The sequence below is a fragment of the Podarcis pityusensis genome (assembly GCF_964106645.2).
Source record: "Podarcis pityusensis genome assembly, chromosome: Z".
Classification (NCBI taxonomy): Eukaryota; Metazoa; Chordata; class Lepidosauria; order Squamata; family Lacertidae; genus Podarcis; species Podarcis pityusensis.
In genome coordinates, this window is record NC_138044.1 from 10,222,820 (window position 1) to 10,245,078 (window position 22,259).

Below are 22,259 nucleotides of genomic sequence, written 5' to 3' on the forward strand. Positions count from 1 at the left end.
GAAGAACAGATGAGAAAAACCATACAGTACTATTTTGAAGTATTGAAAAGAGTTGTAGCCGACTGCTTGATAATCCAGTTAAGTAAGAGGACTGGCCCATATGAGCAGATTGCAAAAAAGATTCAAATTCTTCTCAGAACTGATGAACGATTCTGAAATTGATGTGGACAGTAAAAATCTGATAATATCATATTACAAAGATGATATTGACCACAAATTAGTAAATGGGTATTATCAGTTCAAAGAATATTTGCACCTTAGGAAAACCCAGAACACAGAATAAAAGATGCCATCTAAAATTCAATGCGCAGGAGGTCTTCAGCTTATATGTGAGCAACACGTAACTGAAGTGTTGCCCAATATTACTGCTGCACTTAAGCTGTACTTGACAATGCCTATCATGAGATGTGAAGCCGAAATGAATTTTTCAAAGCTATTCTTTATAAGCTCTCATATGATGAAACTGTATGTTGCTAGAAAAGTTAGAAAAAGAGAGTCTCGTAAAATGTGCTCCATGTAGTACGTATTTTCACAGGCATCTAAAATAGAAGATTATATTGACTGTGGTATTTTCTATGTTTTACTTCATCATTCCATGATGTATCTTGCATGTATATAACATTTTCCTAATTTTCATACCCCCATAACTTGAAAACTATGAGGCACGGAGGTGTGGGAATTATTCACACCAGTGATGTCACCATGTGAGATAATCCAGCACAGCAAAAAATCCAAGATGTAGTAGCTACATTAAAAAAATATATACATGTGGTGAGCAGTCGTGGAACAACCTCATTGAAGAGGATGACAGTGGTCACCCAGACCTCATTGCTGGTTGCTTCAGGGACCCCTAAATGTAGGTCTGCCACAGCCCACAGCTTCCTGCTGAAGCCCTGTAATTTTTTTTATACCACAGGTGTTCCAGATTTATCTAGTCTGTAGTCTAGATTGCAGGAATATCAATTTAGGGGGGGAAACTTCACATCTGTAGGAAAAACAAGAGGAATGTAGCAAAATGTTCCAGGAGGTTCTATGATATTGTTCTTTTCAACAAAATATAATAATATCTGGATGAAAAGCTTTGATATTAGTTAGAGGACCTAGATCTGGTTCACCGGATGCTTGCTGTCTCATCTTGCACTATTTGTTAAAATATCTGAGGACTATTAAAGTGAAAGAAAGGTGTTTGTCAAGCAAAATAAAAAATCCAGGTTTTGTCTTGCTTTTGTTGCGCTATGGTGCAAGAGCTTCTTCTCTTCATAAGGCACCAATGCAGTAATTTTGGAGAAGCATTGCACAGCAAAGAATAAAGAGGAATGATGTGTGGCCAGGCCAGTAAATTCACCACTATTACACTATTCTTGTATCAATGGCATGTTGCAGAAAGCACCAGCAAGAATACCCCAAAATGGGGGAAAACTCCCTGTCTGGAACCGTGGAGAGCAGCTGCCACCCAGTGTGGACAATATTGAGCTAGGCAGACCAATAGCCTGACTTGGTATAAGGCAGCTTCCTATGTTCTAGCATCAAAAACTCCTGTAAGTTGGGAGCACAGGAAATTGCCTTATAATCAATCTGACCGTTCTCGCTCATTATCGTCCACAATGAGCTGAGCAAGTCAAGGTTGGTATGTGAAGGTTGTGTTTACAGGAGAACCATGGGAGAAAGACAGAGCAGGACGTAAGTAAAGGATTGTTATTAGAAGCTGTGGTCGGGCAAGAGATAAGGAAGCTAGAAGCTTAATGTTATGACTCACAGAAAAACTATTAGAATTTAGCTGAAGGTGAAAGTAATGCTATACATGGACATTACTGCCCGGTTGCTTGTAAGTGGTGTTTTCATATTTGGTGTGCTACCCACTCTCTCCCTGTTTGCTGATTGCGTCAGTTGTGTCACACCAGCCTTGGAACACCTAAATAAACATCCTGTTTTGCTGACAATGAAGGGTGGGTGGGTGTCTGGATTCTCTTGGCCATTCCAGGGCATTGGGCTTGGACCCCGGTATCTCTCAAACACTATGATCCTTTAAACCGAACACATCAGGGAGAAGCTCTACAGTAGAGCCATTTGTTTCAGGAAGTCTCATTGTGTGTTTCAAAATGGCACCCACCTACCCCTGAAATTTAACATGGTACATTCTGCTCCCACACTTCAGGATCCCCCTCCACTACCACCAGCATGTAGGCTGGGCCCATGCGGAAGTCCCAGAGAAGACTGCAGACTCACTCACCGTGCTGGATGTCTTTCCAAAGCACCCAGTATTTGGAGTTGTCTTCAAATGTCATCAGGCAACTCTGTTTGGAACCGCTCACCTGCAAATATGGAAACCAGGGGGCAGAGAGAGAAAAACTGTTAGGAACCAATGGTTCACACAAGCTATTAACACAAGCAAGACTGGTACAATACTGAGGTGGAATGAAACAATTACTTCAGCTGGTGGGCATGGAGGGCAGAAAACTGATGTCCCACAGCACCCCACTCACTTCATTATTACATTGGCTTGCCACCCCCTCCTCACTGCCTCACTTTGCTCTGAAATTTCAGCGGGACTATGACTGACATGTTCTCAACCTCTCATTGAAATCAACAGCAATATAAGGTGCTTACATTTGATTTGATTTGATTTGATTTGCACATACTCTGTGAAGAATATGAATAAAAAGTGAATATCTTCCTAATGTTCCCAAGAGCATAAATGATGTTTTGTTACCCTCCATGAGAATAGGGCCCAGCATTCTTTGTCTAAGGAAAATGATTTATTTTTTTCCAATAAGGAAGTGATTTTTTTTTTAAAAAAAAAAAACCACTTTCTTTACCCTCTTTATCTTCCCAAGGTAATAGAGCCCATCAGTCCAACAGCACAAGACGTTCTGTCCTTCCGTTAGCTTGAGCATCAGTTCTTGACGGCTTTTACGGTTCTTGGCGACTGTATCCGCCGTGGATTGGTCAACAGGTCTACGGCCCGAAAGCACAGGCTCAACACTGGCACTCTCCATGACCCTGAGTGGACACTGGTGGTAAAACATGAAATATTTCATTATTATTATTTTTTACATTTTAAAATTCAGCTTCATTAATGAAGGTCAGGGGATACCAAACTTTTCCAGCTGGCAGGCCCACCTGGAACTCGAAGAAAGTGCCAACGCACGAAGCACAAAATGGTAGCTGCATGTGAAATGAAATAAATAATAAATAATAATAATAATAATATATTGGTGGCTTCCAACATAACACATAACACAAAATAACATTATACACAAAATGGCCATTCCCAGAGTTCCCTGAGGAAAAGGATGGATTCTTAAACCACTCTGGGAATTGTATACCTGTGTAGGGAATAGGGGTCTCCTAACAACTCTCAGCGGGCTGGGACGTGGGTGGCGCTATGGGTTAAACCACAGAGCCTAGGACTTGCCGATCAGAAAGTCGGCGGTTCGAATCCCTGCGATGGGGTGAGTTCCAGTTGCTTGGTCCCTGCTCCTGCCAACCTAGCAGTTCGAAAGCATGTCGAATAGGTACCGCTCCAGCAGGAAGGTCAATGGCGTTTCTGTGTGCTGCTCTGGTTGTCCAGAAGTGGCTTAGTCTTGCTGGCCACATGACCCGGAAGCTGTACGCTGGCTCCCTCGGCCAATAAAGCAAGATGAGCACCCCAGAGTCGGTCACGACTGGACCTAATGGTCAGGGGTCCCTTTACCTTTTAACAACTCTCAGCACCCTGAACAGACTACAACTCCCAGGATTCTTTGGGGGAAGACACAACAGCTTAAAGCAGCATGGCACTGTTTTACATGTATAGTGCAGACGGGGTCCATGTGGAGGCCAACAGGCTGTGGAAGCCACCATTTACTGAGGGTGGTGTTTGCCCTGATTACATCACAAAACCACAACCCCCTCAAGGAACTCTTTTGGTTCAAAAAACAGGAGGCCCAGCCAACAAGCCAGTAGCATGGACCGCCTGCATCATGATCTATTTTTATCTCTTTGTTGGCGGCGGATGCCTTTGCTCAGCAGAGACTATGGAATTGAAAAGCCTACAAGATCAGCTGAGCCAACAACATCTAACAGGTCACTCTTCCAATGTCTGGCAAGCAGATGCCTTGCACAATCTTTTAGAGCATGACCCTCTAGTCATGTGTTGCTGCTGGCTGATCACGATCCAAGGGTTGTGCGCAGAACACTCTGCAACAAGGCCTGGGTGTCAGTATCTGCCTCACTGAGCTCACGCTGGACAGCAGCTCAGAAATGCAGGGCAGCAATGGCGAGTCTCAGGGTTACGTATACTCCCAGTCGGTCAATTTTGCCTCAAGCTGGGACTTTGGTATTAGAAGGCGATCAAATACAGGTGAGTGGGATCGTCTTGGGAACTATGGAATTGCCTGGTTTATAAAGGGAACCTGGGATAGGAGGCATCATGTAGCCTGACCACCAAAACACAATGATTACTGCAATGCACTCTGTGTGAGGCTGCCCACATTTTTTATTGCATGCAGGCAACTTCTAGGAGCTACAGGTGAGAGCTGAGTGCAGGGTGGGGACCAAAGGTGGACAAAATACCAGTAGGGGCATGACATGTTCTCCACCAGAGGTATTACTCCTCCACTAACACTTCCCTCTACAATACAATGAGCATCAACAAAAGACCCAGAGTAAAATCTGGTGAGGAAGCACAATTCACCCATCCCTCCACAAAACCAGAAAACTGCTCATGACTTTGGGAGTGACCAGTTCTGCCAACAGGCAGTGTGCGATAGCACCACACCCCAGAAAACAGCTTCGAATGGCCAGTTAAACCAGGGTAGCCGAGGGGTCTCAAACCTTCAGTGAGTTAGGGACTTCCCTTGCATGTGATGATGGGCTTTGGTGGATTGAACGGACAAGACCAATAATGGATCCAATGGTCAAGAAAGCAGTTTCTGCATGTGCTGTAGAGGGAAGTGGGGGGCCGATGGGGCTCATCAACCTGGAAGTTAGCCCATCTAGGAGAAGGAAAACTCTTATCCTAAGATATGCCTTGTGGAATATCTTTGGGAGAAGATGGTAAACCCTACATAGATCTGGAGTGGAGTCTCTAAGATGGTTGGATGGCACCTTGTACGCCTCCTTCCACAACTCCTGCAGCCAAGCTGATGCCAAATGTATTGCTCTGCTTTCCTTTGGGCCACATCAGGGAGGCTGAGAGAGGGGTCTTCCCATCTGGGGAGCCCAGGACCTCCATACACACTGCCCAGACTTGTGCCCCAGGGAGGTCACTAATGCAGCACTTTGACTTAGCACTCCATTGTCTATTGAGACAGATGGATGCTCACAACATTGTATTCTATTCTGCTTTGTTGCATAGATTTATTTAGCCACCTTGGGCGGGTTTCTCAGAGACAAAAAAAAAATGGGTTGTATCGAATTAAATTCTTCTCAGAGTAGACTTAGCAAAATTAATGGACCTAAATGAGTCATGTCCTTCATTTCATTTCAATGTGAGTAGGACTAACACTGTATACAATGGATTACAATACATTATTGTCTTGAAAGAATCTTTGTTTGGAAAGGCAGGACATAAACTGGTTTCAAAAAAATTAAATGAACTTATTCTTATTAATTTATATACTAAATTATTAATATTAAATATTAAATATATTTAATATTTATCAAACTAAATCCTGCTCAGATTAGACCCACTGAAATTAGTGGACCTAAATTTCTCATGTCTATTTTTAATTGCTCTACTACTCATAGTCTAAACTGGAATATAACCTACATAGGTTATAGCACCATCAATGTACATTGTGCTTTACAAAGAACAGGTTGAAGAGGTTTCTGCCAGTGTTCCAAAATTAGCCGGGCACCAGTCAATTTTGCAACTGGCAACCAGCATTTTGCAGCTGGATGGAGATGTCTGGGGGCCACCCTTGGTGCCTAGCATCTCCCCCTGCCTGGCTGCAGTCAGCTGGTCTGCTGGGCACCACAGCAGCAAAAAATGGGTGCCGTTTGCTGCCACGCTACTCTGCAGACCAACTGATTCACCTGACAGCAAAGAAAAAAATATTTATTTTTTTGCTGCCGTACTGACAGGCAAATTACCTGGTATGGTAGCGCAGCAGCAAAAAAAAGTTGCCTAGACATTTTGTTTTTGCACCCACAAACTACCGTATTTTTCGCTCTATAAGACGCACTTTTCCCCCTCCTAAAAAGTAAGGGGAAATGTGTGTGCGTCTTATGGAGCGAATGCAGGCTGCGCAGCTATCCCAGAAGCCAGAACAGTGAGAGGGATCACTGTGCAGCGCTCCCTCTCGCTGTTCTAGCTTCTGGCGTAGCTGGGTGCAACCTCTTCAGGGCAGCGGGGAGCCTTCATCCCACTGCCCTGAAGAGACTGTGCAGCTCTTGCGGGCTTTTCCGGGAGGTGGGGGAAGGGACAGAGCGCGCAGCTCTGTCCCTTTCCCCACCTCCCGGAAAAGCCCGCAAGAGCCGCACTCCCTTTAATAATAATAATAATAATAATAATATCTTTATTGTCATTGCCCCCTTCGGGGACAACAACTGCTCCATAAAAACACTAATTAATCAACACAGTATAATTCAGCAAGGGAGATTAGATGACTTTCAAAGTCCGGGCTTCCCATTCAGGGCTGAGATCGCTCTGGAGAAGAAGCTGTTCTTAAGACGGCTCGTTCTTGTCTTCATCGTCCTGTATCTCCGTCCCGACGGCAAGAGCTCGAAGAGACAGTGACCAGGATGTGATGGATCTTTTACTATGTCCAGTGCCTTCCTATGGCACCTTGTGGCATAAATCTGCTCTAAGGTGGAGAGTGGGCAGCCAACAATGCTCTCTGCTGCCTTAACAACCCTGCACAACCCCATCCTGTCCTGGGTAGTACAGCTTCCGTACCACACACATAAGCCATAAGTGAGCACGCTCTCAATGGCACAGTGATAGAAGGCAAGCAGCAGTTTCTGCGGAAGATGGTTTTTCCTTAGTATTCTCAAAAAGAAGTATTCCTTAGTATTCTCAAAAAGAGCCGTGCAGAGCGTGTGTGTGGCTCTTGGGGGTTTTCCCCGAGGAGGAAGAAGGGCAACCCATCAGTGACGGGCTGCCCTTCTCCCTCCTCAGGGAAAAGCCTGCAAGCGCTGCACACACGCTCCACGCAGCTCGTGAAAGGGAACACTGAGCAGAGCCTGGGATGCAGACAGGCTCTGCTCAGCACTCCCTTTAAAGAATATTTTTTCCTTGCATTCCCCCTCTAAAAACTAGGTGCGTCTTATGGTCAGGTGCGTCTTATGGGGCAAAAAATATGGTAGGTCCCAGGAGCCACATGGCTCCTTGGTTTCTTTCCTATCCCAATTTCTAACACTGGTTTCTGCCCCTGGGGAGCTTACAATTAAGGAAGACATCAGAGGAAGGCGGGGAAGGGGGAGTAAGATAACAGGAGAACATATGATTGTTTCAGGAACTAATTGTCTGATTGGGTGTAAGGCTACTTCCTAAGGAAGTTTCTTTGGACAGCTGTTCCTTAACTTTATTTTGCCAGCTGAGGAAGCCAGCGCCAATTAGCAGCAGGATACAGCAGGCGCAGTCTGTTGCTTGTTAAATCAGTGCTGGAGATTGAGGCAGGTCAGGTTCCAAGGAAACTCATTCTGCGTTCAGTTCCAGACTATGAGAAACCGCCTCTGGTTTTCCAAGAAAAAGGTCTGGAGTTCATTGGATTTGCTTCTCCAGCCTCACAATTACACAACGCACAAACCCGAAGGGACTCCAAATCTCCTTAAACAAACACATAATCACCACCCATCTTTACCAGGAAGCCTTTGGCACAATATTGCCACATGTCTTAACAGCTCTTGATTTCATTATTGATCCTATTGTCAGCTTGAGCCCCACAAGGGGTGCTTATCTTAAAAGGTGATGTGTAAATCTATGAAATATATAAATAAAGCCATAGCGCACTGGGATGTAGCCAATGCTAGGCCTACTCAGAGTAGAACCACTGAAATTAATTGCCAAGACTATGGCCACATTCACACCATACATTTAAAATGATACGCTACCACTTTAAACAGTCATGGCTCCCACCCCCACAAATAATTCTGGGTCCTATAGTTTGTTAAGGGTGCTTAAAGCTGCTATCAGACCCCTGCTTCATAGATTTCCCTGTACAGAAGAGGAACTGATTGTTAAAGCCCCCTGAGAATTGTATCTCTATGAGGGGAATGGGGGGGTCCTGTTTCCAGCTCCCAGCGCCCTTAACAAACTACAGCCCTCATAATTCTTATGGGGAAGCTATGCTGTTTTGCAGTGCTATCACAGCACTTTAAGTAGGAAATGATATATGACAGCCACATTCAAATCTCTCATGGAAGATTGAGAAAGCTTCATTTCTCCTGCTCTGGAAGGTACCGTATTTTTTGCTCCATAACGCTCACTTTTTTCCTCCTAGAAAGTAAGGGGAAATGACTGTGCGTGTTATGGAGCGAATGCCTACGGATGGCGGGGGGATCTGCTGCAGTCGTGAGCAGAGGATCCATGGTTCCCCTTCCTTCCCTCCTCCATGGCTCGCTTTGCTCGCTTTGAAACAGCAAAGCGGGAGAAGAGCCGCTGAGTGGAGAGAAGAGAGGGACAGAGCGCCTGGTTACAAAGCACGGATCCACATGGATCCTCAGGATTTTTGCACTGGGTCACCCCAAATTCACCATCAGATCACATAGCATGTCCGTGGCTACAGCTTGCACCAAAAAAATCACGCACCCACTGTTGCCTGGGGCCGCAGTGGTGCAAAAACGTGGTTACAAAGCATGGATCCACATGGATCCTCAGGATTTTTGCATTGGGCTACCCCAAACTCACCGTCAGATCACATGTCTGTGGCCACAGCATGAACCACAAAAATCATACACCCACTGTTTCATTTAGAATATTTTTTTCTTGTTTTCCTCCTCTAAAAACTATGTGCGTGTTATGGTCGGGTGCGTGTTATAGAGCGAAAAATACGGTAGGACCAGTACCAATGGATTCAAGTTACAAGACAGAGGAGTCCAACTAAACATCAGGAAGAACTTTCTTTTCTTTCCCCTCATAATATTTTATTAAAGCTTTTTCATAATACAATACAATAAACTAATCTAATAAACAAAAACTGAGGAAGAAAAAGAAAACTCTCAAGGGTAGTTCTTAACCCTTTTCTCACAAAGAAAGGGATGGACTGCCAGCTTCTCACCTGGGAGCTTCCTTTTCTTCTCCCAGATGTTTCTAAGCAGAGGTTGGATGGCCACCTGTCATGGATGTTTTATCTGAGATTCCTGCCTTCACGGGGTTGGACTAGATGGCCCTCACGGTCCCTTTCTAACTCTGCAATTCTATGATTCTAAGAAATGTATGATATTACTTAAGTTCATTAAGTTATTTGGGTTTACTCTGGGTAAAACTTAGTTGGCTGCAACCCATCATAACTAGAAGAGATGCTTGCTCCTCTACATAGTTTATGCTGCTTCCATTTCCCTCTTCTCTCTCTGTCATCTCCCCCACACACCCTTGGTCACATTTTACACTGCAAGCTCCTCAGGACAGGGACCTGTCAACCAGAGCTTTTGCCAAAGGGCTCTGCACATTGACGACACTAGATAAATAAATAATGGTTCTTGAGAGCAATAATAATAATAATCAGTAGCCCATGACACAGAGGGGCACCACTGCTCACTTGACCTCCAAGCAGTTGCTTTTAAGCTGCCTACCAGGAGGAAGCAGGGAGGAAGTGGTGAGATTGGCACAGTGCAAATGCACCGGAAGAGCCAATCGGGTACTCCTGCCAACGCATTTGCACCACTCTGACCTCACTGCCCCTCCCTCTCCCAGTAAGCAGCAGCAACGCAACTGACCAGAGGGGCAGGTGAGGGGCAGGTTCCCAAGATTATCATTATTATCATTTTGTGTGCAGGTGTGGGTGTCTGCACATATGTGTATTTTTGTATGTAATGTTTGGCAGGAAATAAGACAGTAAATAACAAATAACAAACTAAATATTGATGTATGTAATTTTTATTTCTTAATTGTATTTAGTGGTAGTATGGCTGTATTGTTTTTTGTAACATAAAATCATTCAATAAAAATTATTTGAAAAAAGAAAAAAAGAGAAGCAGGTTCCCCACCATGCCTTCTGCTCCTGGAACTTATTATTTCTACAAAAAGGCTAAGGAGTAAACCATATACAAATCTGGAGTGGAGTCCCCAAGGCAGTCAGATGGCGTCTTGTATGCCTCCTTCCTGCAACTCCTGCAGCCAACCTGGTGCCAAACATCTTGTTCTGCTTTGGCCCACATCAGTTTTTTATGTTATTATTATTATTATTATTATTATTATTATCATCATCATCATCATCATTATTTATTCATTTCCCATTTGACACATTACATCCCTACAAGCTTTGCCTTAGTCTTATATAGACTTCCCAACTTATCTTCGATCGACACTCTATTTCAAATTTTTAGTTTGCTACAACTCTTTACGTTTTCTCTCTCCCCCCCCCCTTATTATTTCTCTTTTCTTTTCTTTGTCTTGTCTACTGCTGCTCATAGGCTTATCCTACTTGCAAGTTAACCTTGATACCACTCTAAAGTATTCTTCGAAAAGCTCCCACTTGCCTCCTTTTCTTTTCATCACAATTTCTTATTTTGGTTGTCGAACTTGCTAACTAAACAAAATCTATTAACTTCTGCAACCATTGATCCTTTGTTGGAACAATAATTTTTTTCCAATTTTTTTGCATAAGTTTTCCTTGCAGCCACAGTTGCATATAAAAACAGGTTCCTTGTTTTCTTAGGTATATCTTCCCCCATTATTGCCAGCAATAAGGCTTCTGGTCTTTTTGGGAAGGTGAATTTAAGGTGAGTTCCTCATATATCATTTCCCAACCCCCAAACTTACATTGCCACCACATATGATAGAGAGAGCCTCATTTTTCTAAACATTTCCAATATGCATTGGATCTTCTCTTGTGCATTCTGGCACATTTACTTGGCATCGGATACCATCTATATACCATTTTGAAGATGTTCTCTTGAATTGCATAGCAGGCCGAAAATTTTACTGGCCCATTCCATAATTTTTCCCATGCCGAAAGTTCAATGTTATTTCCAATAACTGATGCCCAGTGAATCATCACCTCTTTCACTTATTCATCTTTAGGTTCCCATTCAAGTAGAGTTCTGTATACTTTAATTTTTTGTAACTTCCCAATATTATTTTCTCAAATTCCAATCCACCCTCTACAAATCCTTTTTCTTTGCCTCTCCTAAAAATCTCATCTATTTGGAAATACTGGAATCAATCTGTGACTAGTCTAATCACTTCTTCTTCTCTCTCTCTCTCTTTTTAAAGTCTTACAGAGTTATCTTTAAATTCAAGAAGGTCTTTATACGTTCCCCGGTTTTCTTCCATGTTCATTTTTTTTACCACAACCGCCTCCATTGGAGATATCCAGCATGGGGTCTTCCTTTCTTAACATTTCTCTATATTTTGCCCAAACATTGTACACACTCCTCCTGATCACATAATTTAAAAAAACTCTTGTGCACTTTGGCCTTGTTATAATACAAATAGCTATGCCACCCAAACCTTAGGTCAAATCGAAGTCAAAAGTTCCTGCATCCTTTAATTCTACCCACTCCTTCACGCACACTAAGCATACAGCCTCAAAGTACAGTCTCAAATCAGCAAATGAGAAACCCCCTCTATTAGTATTTTATACTTAATCCTTGGTGTTTTTTCTTGCCATATAAAAATTGTTAAGTCCTTTTCCCATTGTTTAATTTGGACCACATCAGTGAAGCCGAGAGGGAGGTCTTGTCACTTGGACAGCCCAGAACCTCCATCCACACTGCCTAGGCTTCCACCCCGATGTCACTTAGAGGCTGCTAATGCACACTTTGTCTCTTGAGACAGACAGATGCCAACAATAACCCCACCTTTCCTCTGGGGAAAAAAGTCCCTTTTTTTGTCTATAGGGTGAGGTAGAAATGCCACACAGGAATAAATGAATAAATAAACACCCAAAGGAAGTTACAAAACACCAACACCACACACACCTGTAACACAGCAATCTGCTACTACTTGCCTCAATGTCCAGCAGCAGCAGCAGGAACCAAAATCACTTAACTCTGCCTTCTGTGTCTTGGAAAGGCTGTCAAATATCCCAGCACTTCAGGGTGTCAAGCTGTGGTTCCATCTTTCTAGGACTTTGCGGCAGATGTCCAGAGCCCTTCTTAGCAGAAGGAGCACAAAGGTCTCTAAACCCTTCAGGTCTGGACTGCAGTGCAGGTGAGTCCATCAGGGCAAGTAGGGCACATCCCCACCAACCTCAGAAAGCCCCCACCTGCCTGCCTTCTTGCAACCAGTTCCGGTAGTGGCCCAGACCGCCAGCTTCTCTGCCTCCTTAGTCTCAGGGTTGCCCTTGTATAAGTCAGCAGGGAAGAGAATGGCAGGGGACTAGACCAGAATTAGTTGGCGCTGCCTCTCATTGTCTCTGGCACCACCTATGACTGGTCTCTCTGCCTTCTGCCCCACCAGGTGCCGCCACTGGACTGTGGTGAGTGAAGGAACGCATAATACCACCTAAAGGGGCACACAAACCCTGCCCTAAGAATCACACTAGACAAGAGTTTCAAAAAGCATGGGGGAAATGCAGAGAACACTTCACAAAACAGTGCCCTAAAATACATACCTGGACTTGTTTCGATTAATATCTGCAGGAGACTTTGTGGATATTTAAGTTATAATTAGAAAAATCTTAATAATTATTCATAAAGGAAACAGTTTATAAGAAGTAAATAAGGAGGCCAGATACAGGATAAAGGAAGTCTTTTATTTGGTTGTTTGTATTGTTGTATGTTATGCTTATTGTATTTCTGTATTCGGGGGGGTATGTTATGTTGTAAATAAAATGTTCAATAATTTTTTTTTTGTAAAAAAACAACAATAACCCTGCCCTAAGAAGAGCAAGTCTAAAACAACCTGTTCCACTGAATGGGGTGCAGGTGAGGGGGGGGGGTGATAGGACAGCCCAGCCATTTCCTTTCCTTTCTTTCTTTTTCATCTCTAATTTAGTTGGCACAATTTGAATGCGAAAATTTGGCATGGTGGTCAGAATTTTTAAACAATACAGGTGGATTTCACACACATCAGCGGTAGCGTTTTCATTTTAGCCTGCATGCTTTACCTGAGCATAATAATAATGCAAGGGCAGCCCTGCTGGATCAGACAAATCTAGTCTAGTTCAGTATCCCGTTTTCACAGTGGCCAGCCAGATGCCTGCAGGAGACTAGCGAGCGGGATTTGAGCACAAGAACGCTCTGCCCTCCTGCATTTCCCAGTAACTGGAATTCAGGAGCATTGCTGCCTTCAGCCGTGCAGGTAGAGCATAGCCTTCATGGCTAGAAGCAAAGGATAGTCCTAAACTCCACGAAGGTGCATAGGATATCAGGTGCTTGGAGCAGCCTCAGTATGATGCACCCCTTTCCCCAGGTTACACCTGGCCCTCCTCTGCAGTCTCCATGAAAAATTCTACCTGGCTGAAATGTACCCTTGATCAGTGATACTGCCACTTGGATGAGAGGCTTCTGCGTGTGGGTGAAAACCCCTGGCTGGAATGCACCTACTGACCATTTGGAGGAAAGCAGAAAGAGGAATCATAGGCGCATCTGCAGCAGCACAACCAAACTCTCCAAAGGTTTGCCTTCACCCCTGAAGATGCATTCCACCACTGTCTCTCCAAGCAGACACATGTCAACAATATATATATATATTGTAAGAGTCACACCTGTAGCACCATATGCTTCTGGCTCTGGCCCTGCCCACCAGAGCCAGACAGTCCCTAGAAGATTGTCCATGGGGGAAATACAGTACAGCCTTTGAGTGAAAGAAATTCCCTGTCCCTGGTAGACTCTTCCTGAAGATGGAGGTTCCACTGAGCTCTAATACTATTCGACAAACCTATTCTACAAGCCCCATGCCAATTTCCTCCCTCCTCTTCGACGAACTATCAAGACTGTGTCCTCTCTCTGCTCAGAATAATCCAGGGGGCATCACTACCTAGGGGGGTGGGGGGCTCTCACTGTAACCAAAGGGAGAGAGTAAATCTCCCCCGTGTAGTTGACTAAGAGCCGGCTACTCACCGCGCTCTGATTGGCTGATTCAAAAAAAGACCCGTGTAAAAAAAAATTTTTTTTTAAGAAAATACATTTTGGGGGGGGGGGGGTTAACAACACACTGTCTGTCTATTCAAACCGAAAGAAGTCAAAGGATGCGGTTAATAAAAAAAGCGTCGCGCGCACAGGGTATCTCCGCGACTAAGCGTCCCCTATTTCTTATTCATCATATTTACTCAAGTTTGCAAGCAACTGTCAATGAAGTATCTGCACAGTCAGGCGCGTGCACAACCCCCCTTGCGGAATCCCAGTTTGTATCAGGGTTGCTGCAGCCCTACTCGGAGTAGGCCCATTGAAACTGGTGGGCATGACTCACATCGGCCCATTCATTCTAGTGGGTCTGCTCTCGAGTAGAATTCAGCCGGTTACAGCCCACAACACGAGACTTTTAGTTCCCAAAGGAATACAGAAGCGGTTACACTTTCATTTTTGATAGCAAAACAGGCAGCTTTCTTCCTCTCCGCCCCCACCAACCCGGTACCCTCAGGCGGCTCGATCTTCTGCCCCTTAATTCGGCAGTAGCCCGCACCACGTTCAACTTAAGCGTGCAAAAGGGACACCTTTGCTTTGCAAGGGACGGAGTGCGTGGGCTTGCAAGCGCAACGTGGTTGCGACCCCGAATACACGTTTTACTCGGAAGCAAAGCATCTCTCGCCGAGTTCAATAAGTGACTTGCTCCCTAAGCGAGGATCCACAGCCTAAATATCCACAAACGTAACGATCTTGTCCCGGTTCATCTTTATTTATTTTTTAAATGAACATGCAAGCTGCGTGCCTTAGGTTTTGCAAAGTCCTGTAATCCCTCCCCCACACAAAAAGTTTAAGAAATAAATAGACAGAAAACTCTGCAACTCTTTCTCCTAAGGCACGCCGCCGCCAAAGTTTCTCTGCAAACCCGCTCGCTTGGAGACCTGCCGGACACCCCCCCCCCCCTTCTCTGCAACGCGCCCCGCACCCCCTCGCGCCGCCGCCAAATACAAAATCTTACCGGTTTTCTGTATCAAGAAAGTTTTCTTTTTTCAGTTCCACTCCTGCTCCATTGGAAAGAAGAAAGTGCCAAAAGTACGGGGCGCAGCGCGCGCAGGAAAAGCACTAAAATGCCTCCCGGACTCAGTGAGAGTCCCGCAGCGGGGCTCACAGAGCGGGCTCCCCGCTGCACCCCGTGGCACTGCGCACCAGGTTCAGAAAGGTGTCTGTCTCTCCTCAGGCAGCTGTTGCAGACTGAAGATGCTGAGGATGTGAGGCGCCATCTTCTTTTTTTTTCCTCTCTCCTTTTTCCCGCGAATTATTTACGTTTTGCTTATGCAATTAGCGCAGGCTGCTTCCCTATTCCCCGCCCACCAGACCGCCCCCGGCTCCGCCTCTGGGCTCCATCCCGCCGGTAGCAGAGCCCTCGCTTCGACTGAGCGAGGGGGGGGGGAGGGATACGTTGTCTCCCACCCCACTGCCCACCCCTCCAAAAAGAAAAGAAAAGAAATCACTGCGCAAAGATTGGAGAAAGTTTTGTCTGTGTATACACAACACGATATAGGACTAGGACCAATGTTCCGGATCCATATTCAGCCAGGGCTGTTTACTTGCCTGTCAGTTTAACCTACCTCACAGGGTTGTTGTGAGGATTACATGGGGGGGGGGAGAACCATGAAGACCACCTCCAACTCCTTGAAGGAGAGGTGGGGTAGAAATGCGATAATAAAAGCGTGATGAGTCTCTGTGCTCTGATGTACCTCCAAATTCCACGCTGCCAATTATAAACTGAAGTTAGCCGCTGCCCTCGGCATGCCCTGTCTGAACTCCTGAACTCACGTGTCAAGCCCACTTCCCCCCCACTACGCCCTATTACGCCCCCGCCCCCTTCTGGCCACTTCTAGGTTGCGGCGATGCGCACGTGCAGTTGCATGTCAGTTCGGATGTGTGCAAATTGGTGGTTGTCTGTAGCTAATATAAGGGGCTTGACAAGGAGTCAACATAAATGGATTTTCCATGCCGTTACATCTGCAAACAGATTGATATTGATTCATTGATCCAAGGGGGCCATTAAAATATGGCCCCCTTAGATCAATGGATAGACAATGTGACAACTCTTGCAACATATGAACAGATCACTTTCAGGCGGAGATTGGTATGGACGAATATAATGATATTTGGAATGCATTTACTGAAACCATGGTGACTCATGAACTAATGAGGGGAATAAGAAGCTCATCTCCTTGCATATATACTACATTTGTACTTTAACCTCAATTCCATTTTATTATCCTTTTGTTATTGTTGTTTTCCTCAGCTTTCTGTTGCTTTTTAAATATTCCCTCCCCTTTCCCCCTTCTTTTTCTTTATTTCATTTACCTTAATTTACTATCAAGCTTTCACTTTATTTTATTTTTAAGGTAACCCCATCTTGAGAATGTTGAAATGCCTGAAAGATAGGATACGAGGGTTTGGGGAACAAATATCACAACTGGAGAGAGACATGTTAGAATGTAATGTAAAAGTGTTGTCTAAAATGTATAAAATATTATTAGAATGGGAGACAAAGGATAAGCAAGGAAAATCCTCAGTGATACACTGGACAATAGGTATCGGTCATAATATAGACATGGAAGCATGGGAACAATTGTGGAATATGGATATAAAATTTACAGCATGTTTTGGTCTAACAGAGAACTCTATGAAAATATAGTAAGTTGGCAAAAATGTATAAATCTAAATCAAATAAGTGTTGGAAATGTAAAGAGAAAGAAGGTTCTTTTTTTATCATATGTGGTAGTCTTGTAGTAAGGTTAAAGCCTACTGAGATATTATATATAATGAATTGAAAAGGATGTTTAAAATAACTTTTGTAAAAAAAAATCAGAAGCTTTTCTTTTGGGAATTATAGGGACAGAACTACCTAAACTGTATAGAAACTTATTCATTTATGCTACTACAGCGGCAAGAATTTCACTTGCCCAGAAATGGAAAGAAGCAGAAGTCCCAGCAAAGGGAGAAAGGATACAAAAACTTATGGAATATGCAGAAATGGCGAAACTCACCAGAAGAGTAAGAAATCAAGACAACAAACTTTTTATAAAAGAATGGAAATGGTTTATTGAATATTTACAGATAAATTGTAAACAGATAATAACATTGTTTTAATAAGCTGCAGTTTTATAAGAGTATATATTTGAAGGAGATGAATAAATGAGCAAATTAAGTTAATTTGGATATGCAGAAGATATTAAAAACAAATTTAAGGAACCCCAGAAAGATGGGGAAGGAAGTCAAGTTTTGAAATGTTAAAATGGTTGTAAAATTAGTGAAATGTATAAATCTGAAAAGCATAAATATTTTTTTTAAAAGAGAGAGAATGCTGAAATGCCTAATGCATAAAATATCTAATACATAAAATAAAATGGGTTCCCATACTGATAGAGCAGTGGTTCCCAATTAGCTGAAGACCCCTTTTTCGAAAGCCAAGCCACAGGCCCCATACTTTTGAAATTATTGATAACTCTATGGTCTTACCTGTGCAAAGCATTTTTTTGAAGAAAATGTGGGGTAGTCCCTAATAAGCAAAGGATTTTAGGTATACTAAAAAAAAACAAAAAAACCACAGACCATAAAATTTGTGATATTACCACAAAAAAATGGCAAAGGTTTAGTTAGTGGGGCAGACAAGTTTAATTTTATTAAACTTACCTTCGAGGGTGGCATGAAGGAGCCCAAGGTGGCACAGAAGCCTAGGTGCCCCTGAGAGTGCTGCGCGCCACTCACAAAAACAGTGCAGGGCTGAGTTCACAGTGTACCGAAGCTACTGTACCTGCCACCATGACACAGTGCCCACGCAGCCACCCCAGGTGCCAGCGGGGTTCGTTACGCCACTGGTCTACATTCTTTGAAAAATGATTTCAGTGAACCATCACAAGTCACATCAACAAGTGCACAGATAGAGTTGTGAGTTGTACAACACCACATTCAAAAGGATTCCTTATCCACGAATTTTCAGGATTTGCTGCAGGGAAGAAATCTCTGAAGCTAGTCGCTAAATCACACAGGTGCTCAGTGATGTAATGTTTTACTTCTGGTATCGATTCTTCATTGTTGGCCTCCATAAATGTCTCCAGTGTTGGAATGTTAGTGAGGCTGACACCTTCTACTCGGCTTGCCCATAACCAGTGCTTTTTTCCTGGGGGGACACGGGGGTACGCCTACCCCTAAACATTTTGTGAATCTAAGTTTGGCCTCATTGCGGGGCAGTATTTCAATATGAGTAGGGAAATGAGAGTACCCCTAAACATTTTTTTTAAATAAAAAATGCACTGCCCATAACCATAATTTTTAAATCACTGCCTCAGTTTTATCTTTAATGTAAAAAAATTATGTTCACATTACTACCTTGAAAGCTTGTGTTGAGAATGCTCAAGTATGGGAAAATGCCTGCTAAGGAGGCTACCATACACAAACCACGCAAAGTTGTTCAACTGGTCACGTGGAAATTTTGAATCCATCAGAAAAATTCGTGCTTCATCATGTGCCTCAAATAATTGCTTCAATATTTTTTCCCTTGACAGCCAATGCACTTCTGTATGTAAAAGTAGCTACATACGCATGCAAGCAGGAACTAGTCACGAGCAGAGGCTAGATGATCCATAGAAGGCTTTCACTGTGCAGTTAACAAGATAAGTGAGTCTCCCATCAGAGGATGGTGCCTAGGACCTCATGGATGTGTTCCTCTGCAAAAACAGACAAAACAAGGCTTCAGCTTCTGCAGAGCCAAGCTCAATGAGGCACCCCCTGCCCATGAACTGTGCCAGCTGGTCATTCTGGGAACAACCGTTTAGTGCCTAGATTTTTGTTCCTGTTTTCTTCTTCCTCCCCGTCCCCTTTTCCTTACATCTCTCCCCCCACCCTACCCCCCCCCCAAAATTGCAACCCTGCTGGTAGGGCGCATCTTCTGTTGATTGTACTACTACGTAAGCCACTGTGGGAGGCTTTTTGGCTGAACAGCGGGGCGCAGATGTTCCCAGGAAATATATAGATAAATTATCAGAGCTCAAGGACACATTCCAGTCAGGCCAAAAACCACCCAAGGAGGATGCAGAGCAAAGCAGTTGAGCGTTTCTGGAAATTTGTTCTAATATCCAGCAGAAGCCTGCTTCCCTATAATGGCCAGCCAAGCGGTCCCAATTCTGCCCTCCAGAAAAACAGAGGACAAGTCTGCTCCCTCTTCAACATGAGAGCTCTTCAAGAGAGCCACCATAATGTCCACCCTTAGTCTTCTCTGTTCCAGATTCAGCACGCACAGGTCCTTCAATTGTTCCTTATCAGACTTGGTTCTCAGATGCTTCACAAGGGGTGAACAGCCATTTTCAGCCCAGTTCACTTCTAGGCAAGCTGCATGACATTGACAGGCGGGGCCAGAGGCAAAAGTGGATGGAGCAATGTAGGCCAGTTTCTATGCACACCTCTCTCTCTCTATCCTTCATACAGGTGAGCAAGAGTCATGATCGGAATCCCAGCTCGGCCAAAAGGCACTCAAGGAGGGTGCAAAGCAGGACTGCCCAGGGCCAGGCCATCCATGAGGCAGACTGAGGCACCTGCCTCAGGTGACAGAATCCAAGGGAAGCTTCCACAGGCACCACCTTGCAGCTGCTGGTGAAGCAAGGTGAAGCAGCTGTAGCATCTGTTGGGTTCTGGGAGATCTTGTGAAAGCCCCATGAGATCTCATGGAGGACTCCAGAGGCCTCACATGGCAGAGCAACTCACTTACTGCAGTCTCAGGAAGGCCACGCAAGGTGCAGGATCCCAGAAGCCACAGTTGTGCCATGCTGTTAAGTGCAGCTTTGGCAGAGTCGGGGGGGAGGGGTGACAGATAGCACACAGTGCACACGTGGTGCAGCACCTTTCCATTTTACCTCAGGCCTCTCCCTGTAACAGTGGATGCTTTCAAAAGAGGACAGTCCTCAGTAAAATAGGACACACAACAACATAGCTGTCAACCTCCCCTTTTTTGTGGAAAATTCCCTTATTCCAGTGCCGTTTCCCACTGCTATCCTGGATTGTTAGATATCCCGTAGACTGTCCCCGGGACAGGTGAGGCTGCTGATCCCTTATTCTCGAGGCTGCTAATCCCTTATTTTCAAATCTGAAAGTTGACAGCTATGAACAACAACCTTGTTACCATTAAGAGCCTTCCCAGGGAATTGAATGCTTCCTGCTCTGTGGTCCCAAGAAGTATTTTCTAAGGAAGTTTACAAGCACTCAAAGGTCTAAAATTTGCAATGAGTCATGATAGAGGACTGTGAGTCATGACACCATAAATAACTCATGCAACTAATTGTCTGTGCATCTCTTCTTTTTAATGCTTCTTTGTGGTGTCTGGGTCAACCTCATGCAGAAAAAGTTGCCATTTCATCGCTATGATGATGGTGGTGGTAGTGGTTTATGATTTACATACAGTGGTACCTCTGGTTATGGATTTAATTCATTTTGGGGTGCCGTTTTTGCACACGGCGTGGCATGATAGAGCGCTTCTGCGCAGGCGCGAGCGGAGAAACCAGGAAGTATACACTTCTGGGTTTGCCGTGTCTGCAACCCGAAAGTTACATTACCTGAAGGTAGCGTAACGCAAGGGTCCACTGTACCACCTTTCGTCACAAGATTGCCCGATGGTTCACAGGATAAAATACAAGGTAAAAACTTTAGTAAATAGTTAAAACAAAACAACAAAACAATAATATTGTAGAATATTAATAGGCCTGGTTCTCACCTGGTACCTAAAGATGTATAATGAAGGTGCCCGGTGAACCTCCCTGGGGAGAGCATTTCACAAATGGAGAGCGACTGCCAAAAAGGCCCCTTCTCACGTTGCCACCCTCCAGACCTCTCAGGAAGCAGGGCTTCAGATGGTGATCACGGGGTCTGGGTCTATTCGTATGGAGAGAGGAGGTCCTTGAGGCATTGTGGTCCTAAGCCATTGAAGGCTTTATAGGTCAAAACCAGCACTTAGAACTGGGTCCCAAAACTTTTACTTATTTATTACATCCTGCAGATTGGACTATTGTAAGAAGCTCTAAATCAGGCTGGCATTAAAAAAGGTTATTCTGCAGCCACACTAGTGACAAGGGGCCTGCCAATTAGATTCCATCATGCCAATACTGTGGTACCTCAGGTTATAGACGCTTCAGGTTACAGACGCTTCAGGTTACAGACTCCACTAACCCAGAAATAGTACCTCGGGTTAAGAACTTTGCTTCAGGATGAGAACAGAAATCGTGCTCCAGCGGCGCAGCAGTAGCGGGAGGCCCCATTAGCTAAAGTGGTGCTTCAGGTTAAGAACGGACCTCTGGAACGCATTAAGTACTTAACCTGACGTACCACTGTATCAGCAGCTATCTGCTCTGGGTCACTGCTTCACTTCCAGGCTCAATTAATCAGGGTGCTAGTTTCTGCTGTTAACTCCAAGTCTAACCACTGCACCTGCTCTCCTTTGCTTGAACATTTGGGCTATCACACATGGTAGACCTGCAGAAAGCCCAAGGCCCAAGGAAATATATTTCCTTCAAAAAATTTTCATTTTTCATCTTAATCTTAGTTAATTTTTTTTTAAATTAAGTGACTGAGCACTTTCATAGAAAAGGCACCAGGTGCAGCTTAACATTTAACTTGCACACCCAGCAATGCTACAAGGCGCTGCTCTTGGTAAAGGGACTCAACCTTCTCTAGTCTCCTCTTCCTGCATCAGAGCGGGGGGGGGTGCGGTGCTCAGGTCTTCCAAGGTCTTCTACAGTGGAGCCCTCAGGGTCAGATGACAGCAGTACCATATACCCAGGCTGGGTGGGGGTGGGCACTGATTCTATAGGTTCATCTGTAGCAGGAGCTCGGGATCTGGCTCTGCAAACCTTTCCCCTTCAGAGTCACAGATCATAGAATCAGAAATCTAGAGTTGGAAGGGACCCTGAGGGTCATCTAGTCCAACCCCGTGCAATGCAGGAATCTCAGCTAAAGCATCCATGACAGGTGGCCATCCAACCTATGCTTAGAAACCTCCAAGGAAGGAGAGTCCATAACCTCCCAAGGAAGTCCTTTCCTTATCG

At 44.4% G+C, this 22,259-nt stretch overlaps 1 protein-coding gene across 3 annotated transcripts in view; it reads right to left on the reverse strand.

Annotated features, from left to right (window-relative positions):
* The window catches only part of PHF19 (PHD finger protein 19), a 38,869-nt gene extending 23,437 nt beyond the window's left edge, over positions 1–15,432 (reverse strand). For 2 of the 3 annotated variants that reach the window (XM_080990933.1, XM_080990931.1), the window contains exons 1-3: positions 15,173–15,432; positions 2,817–3,011; positions 2,231–2,312 (exon numbers count right to left, since the gene is read on the reverse strand). In XM_080990933.1, coding sequence (XP_080847059.1) covers positions 2,231–2,312; positions 2,817–2,996 — 262 coding nt within the window. In that variant the 5' untranslated portion in view covers positions 2,997–3,011; positions 15,173–15,432. Of the gene's footprint in view, positions 1–2,230; positions 2,313–2,816; positions 3,012–3,120; positions 3,166–15,172 lie in introns of all 3 variants that reach the window. The other variant, XM_080990932.1, reaches the window with a different exon arrangement.
* Positions 15,433–22,259: the final 6,827 nt, after the last annotated feature.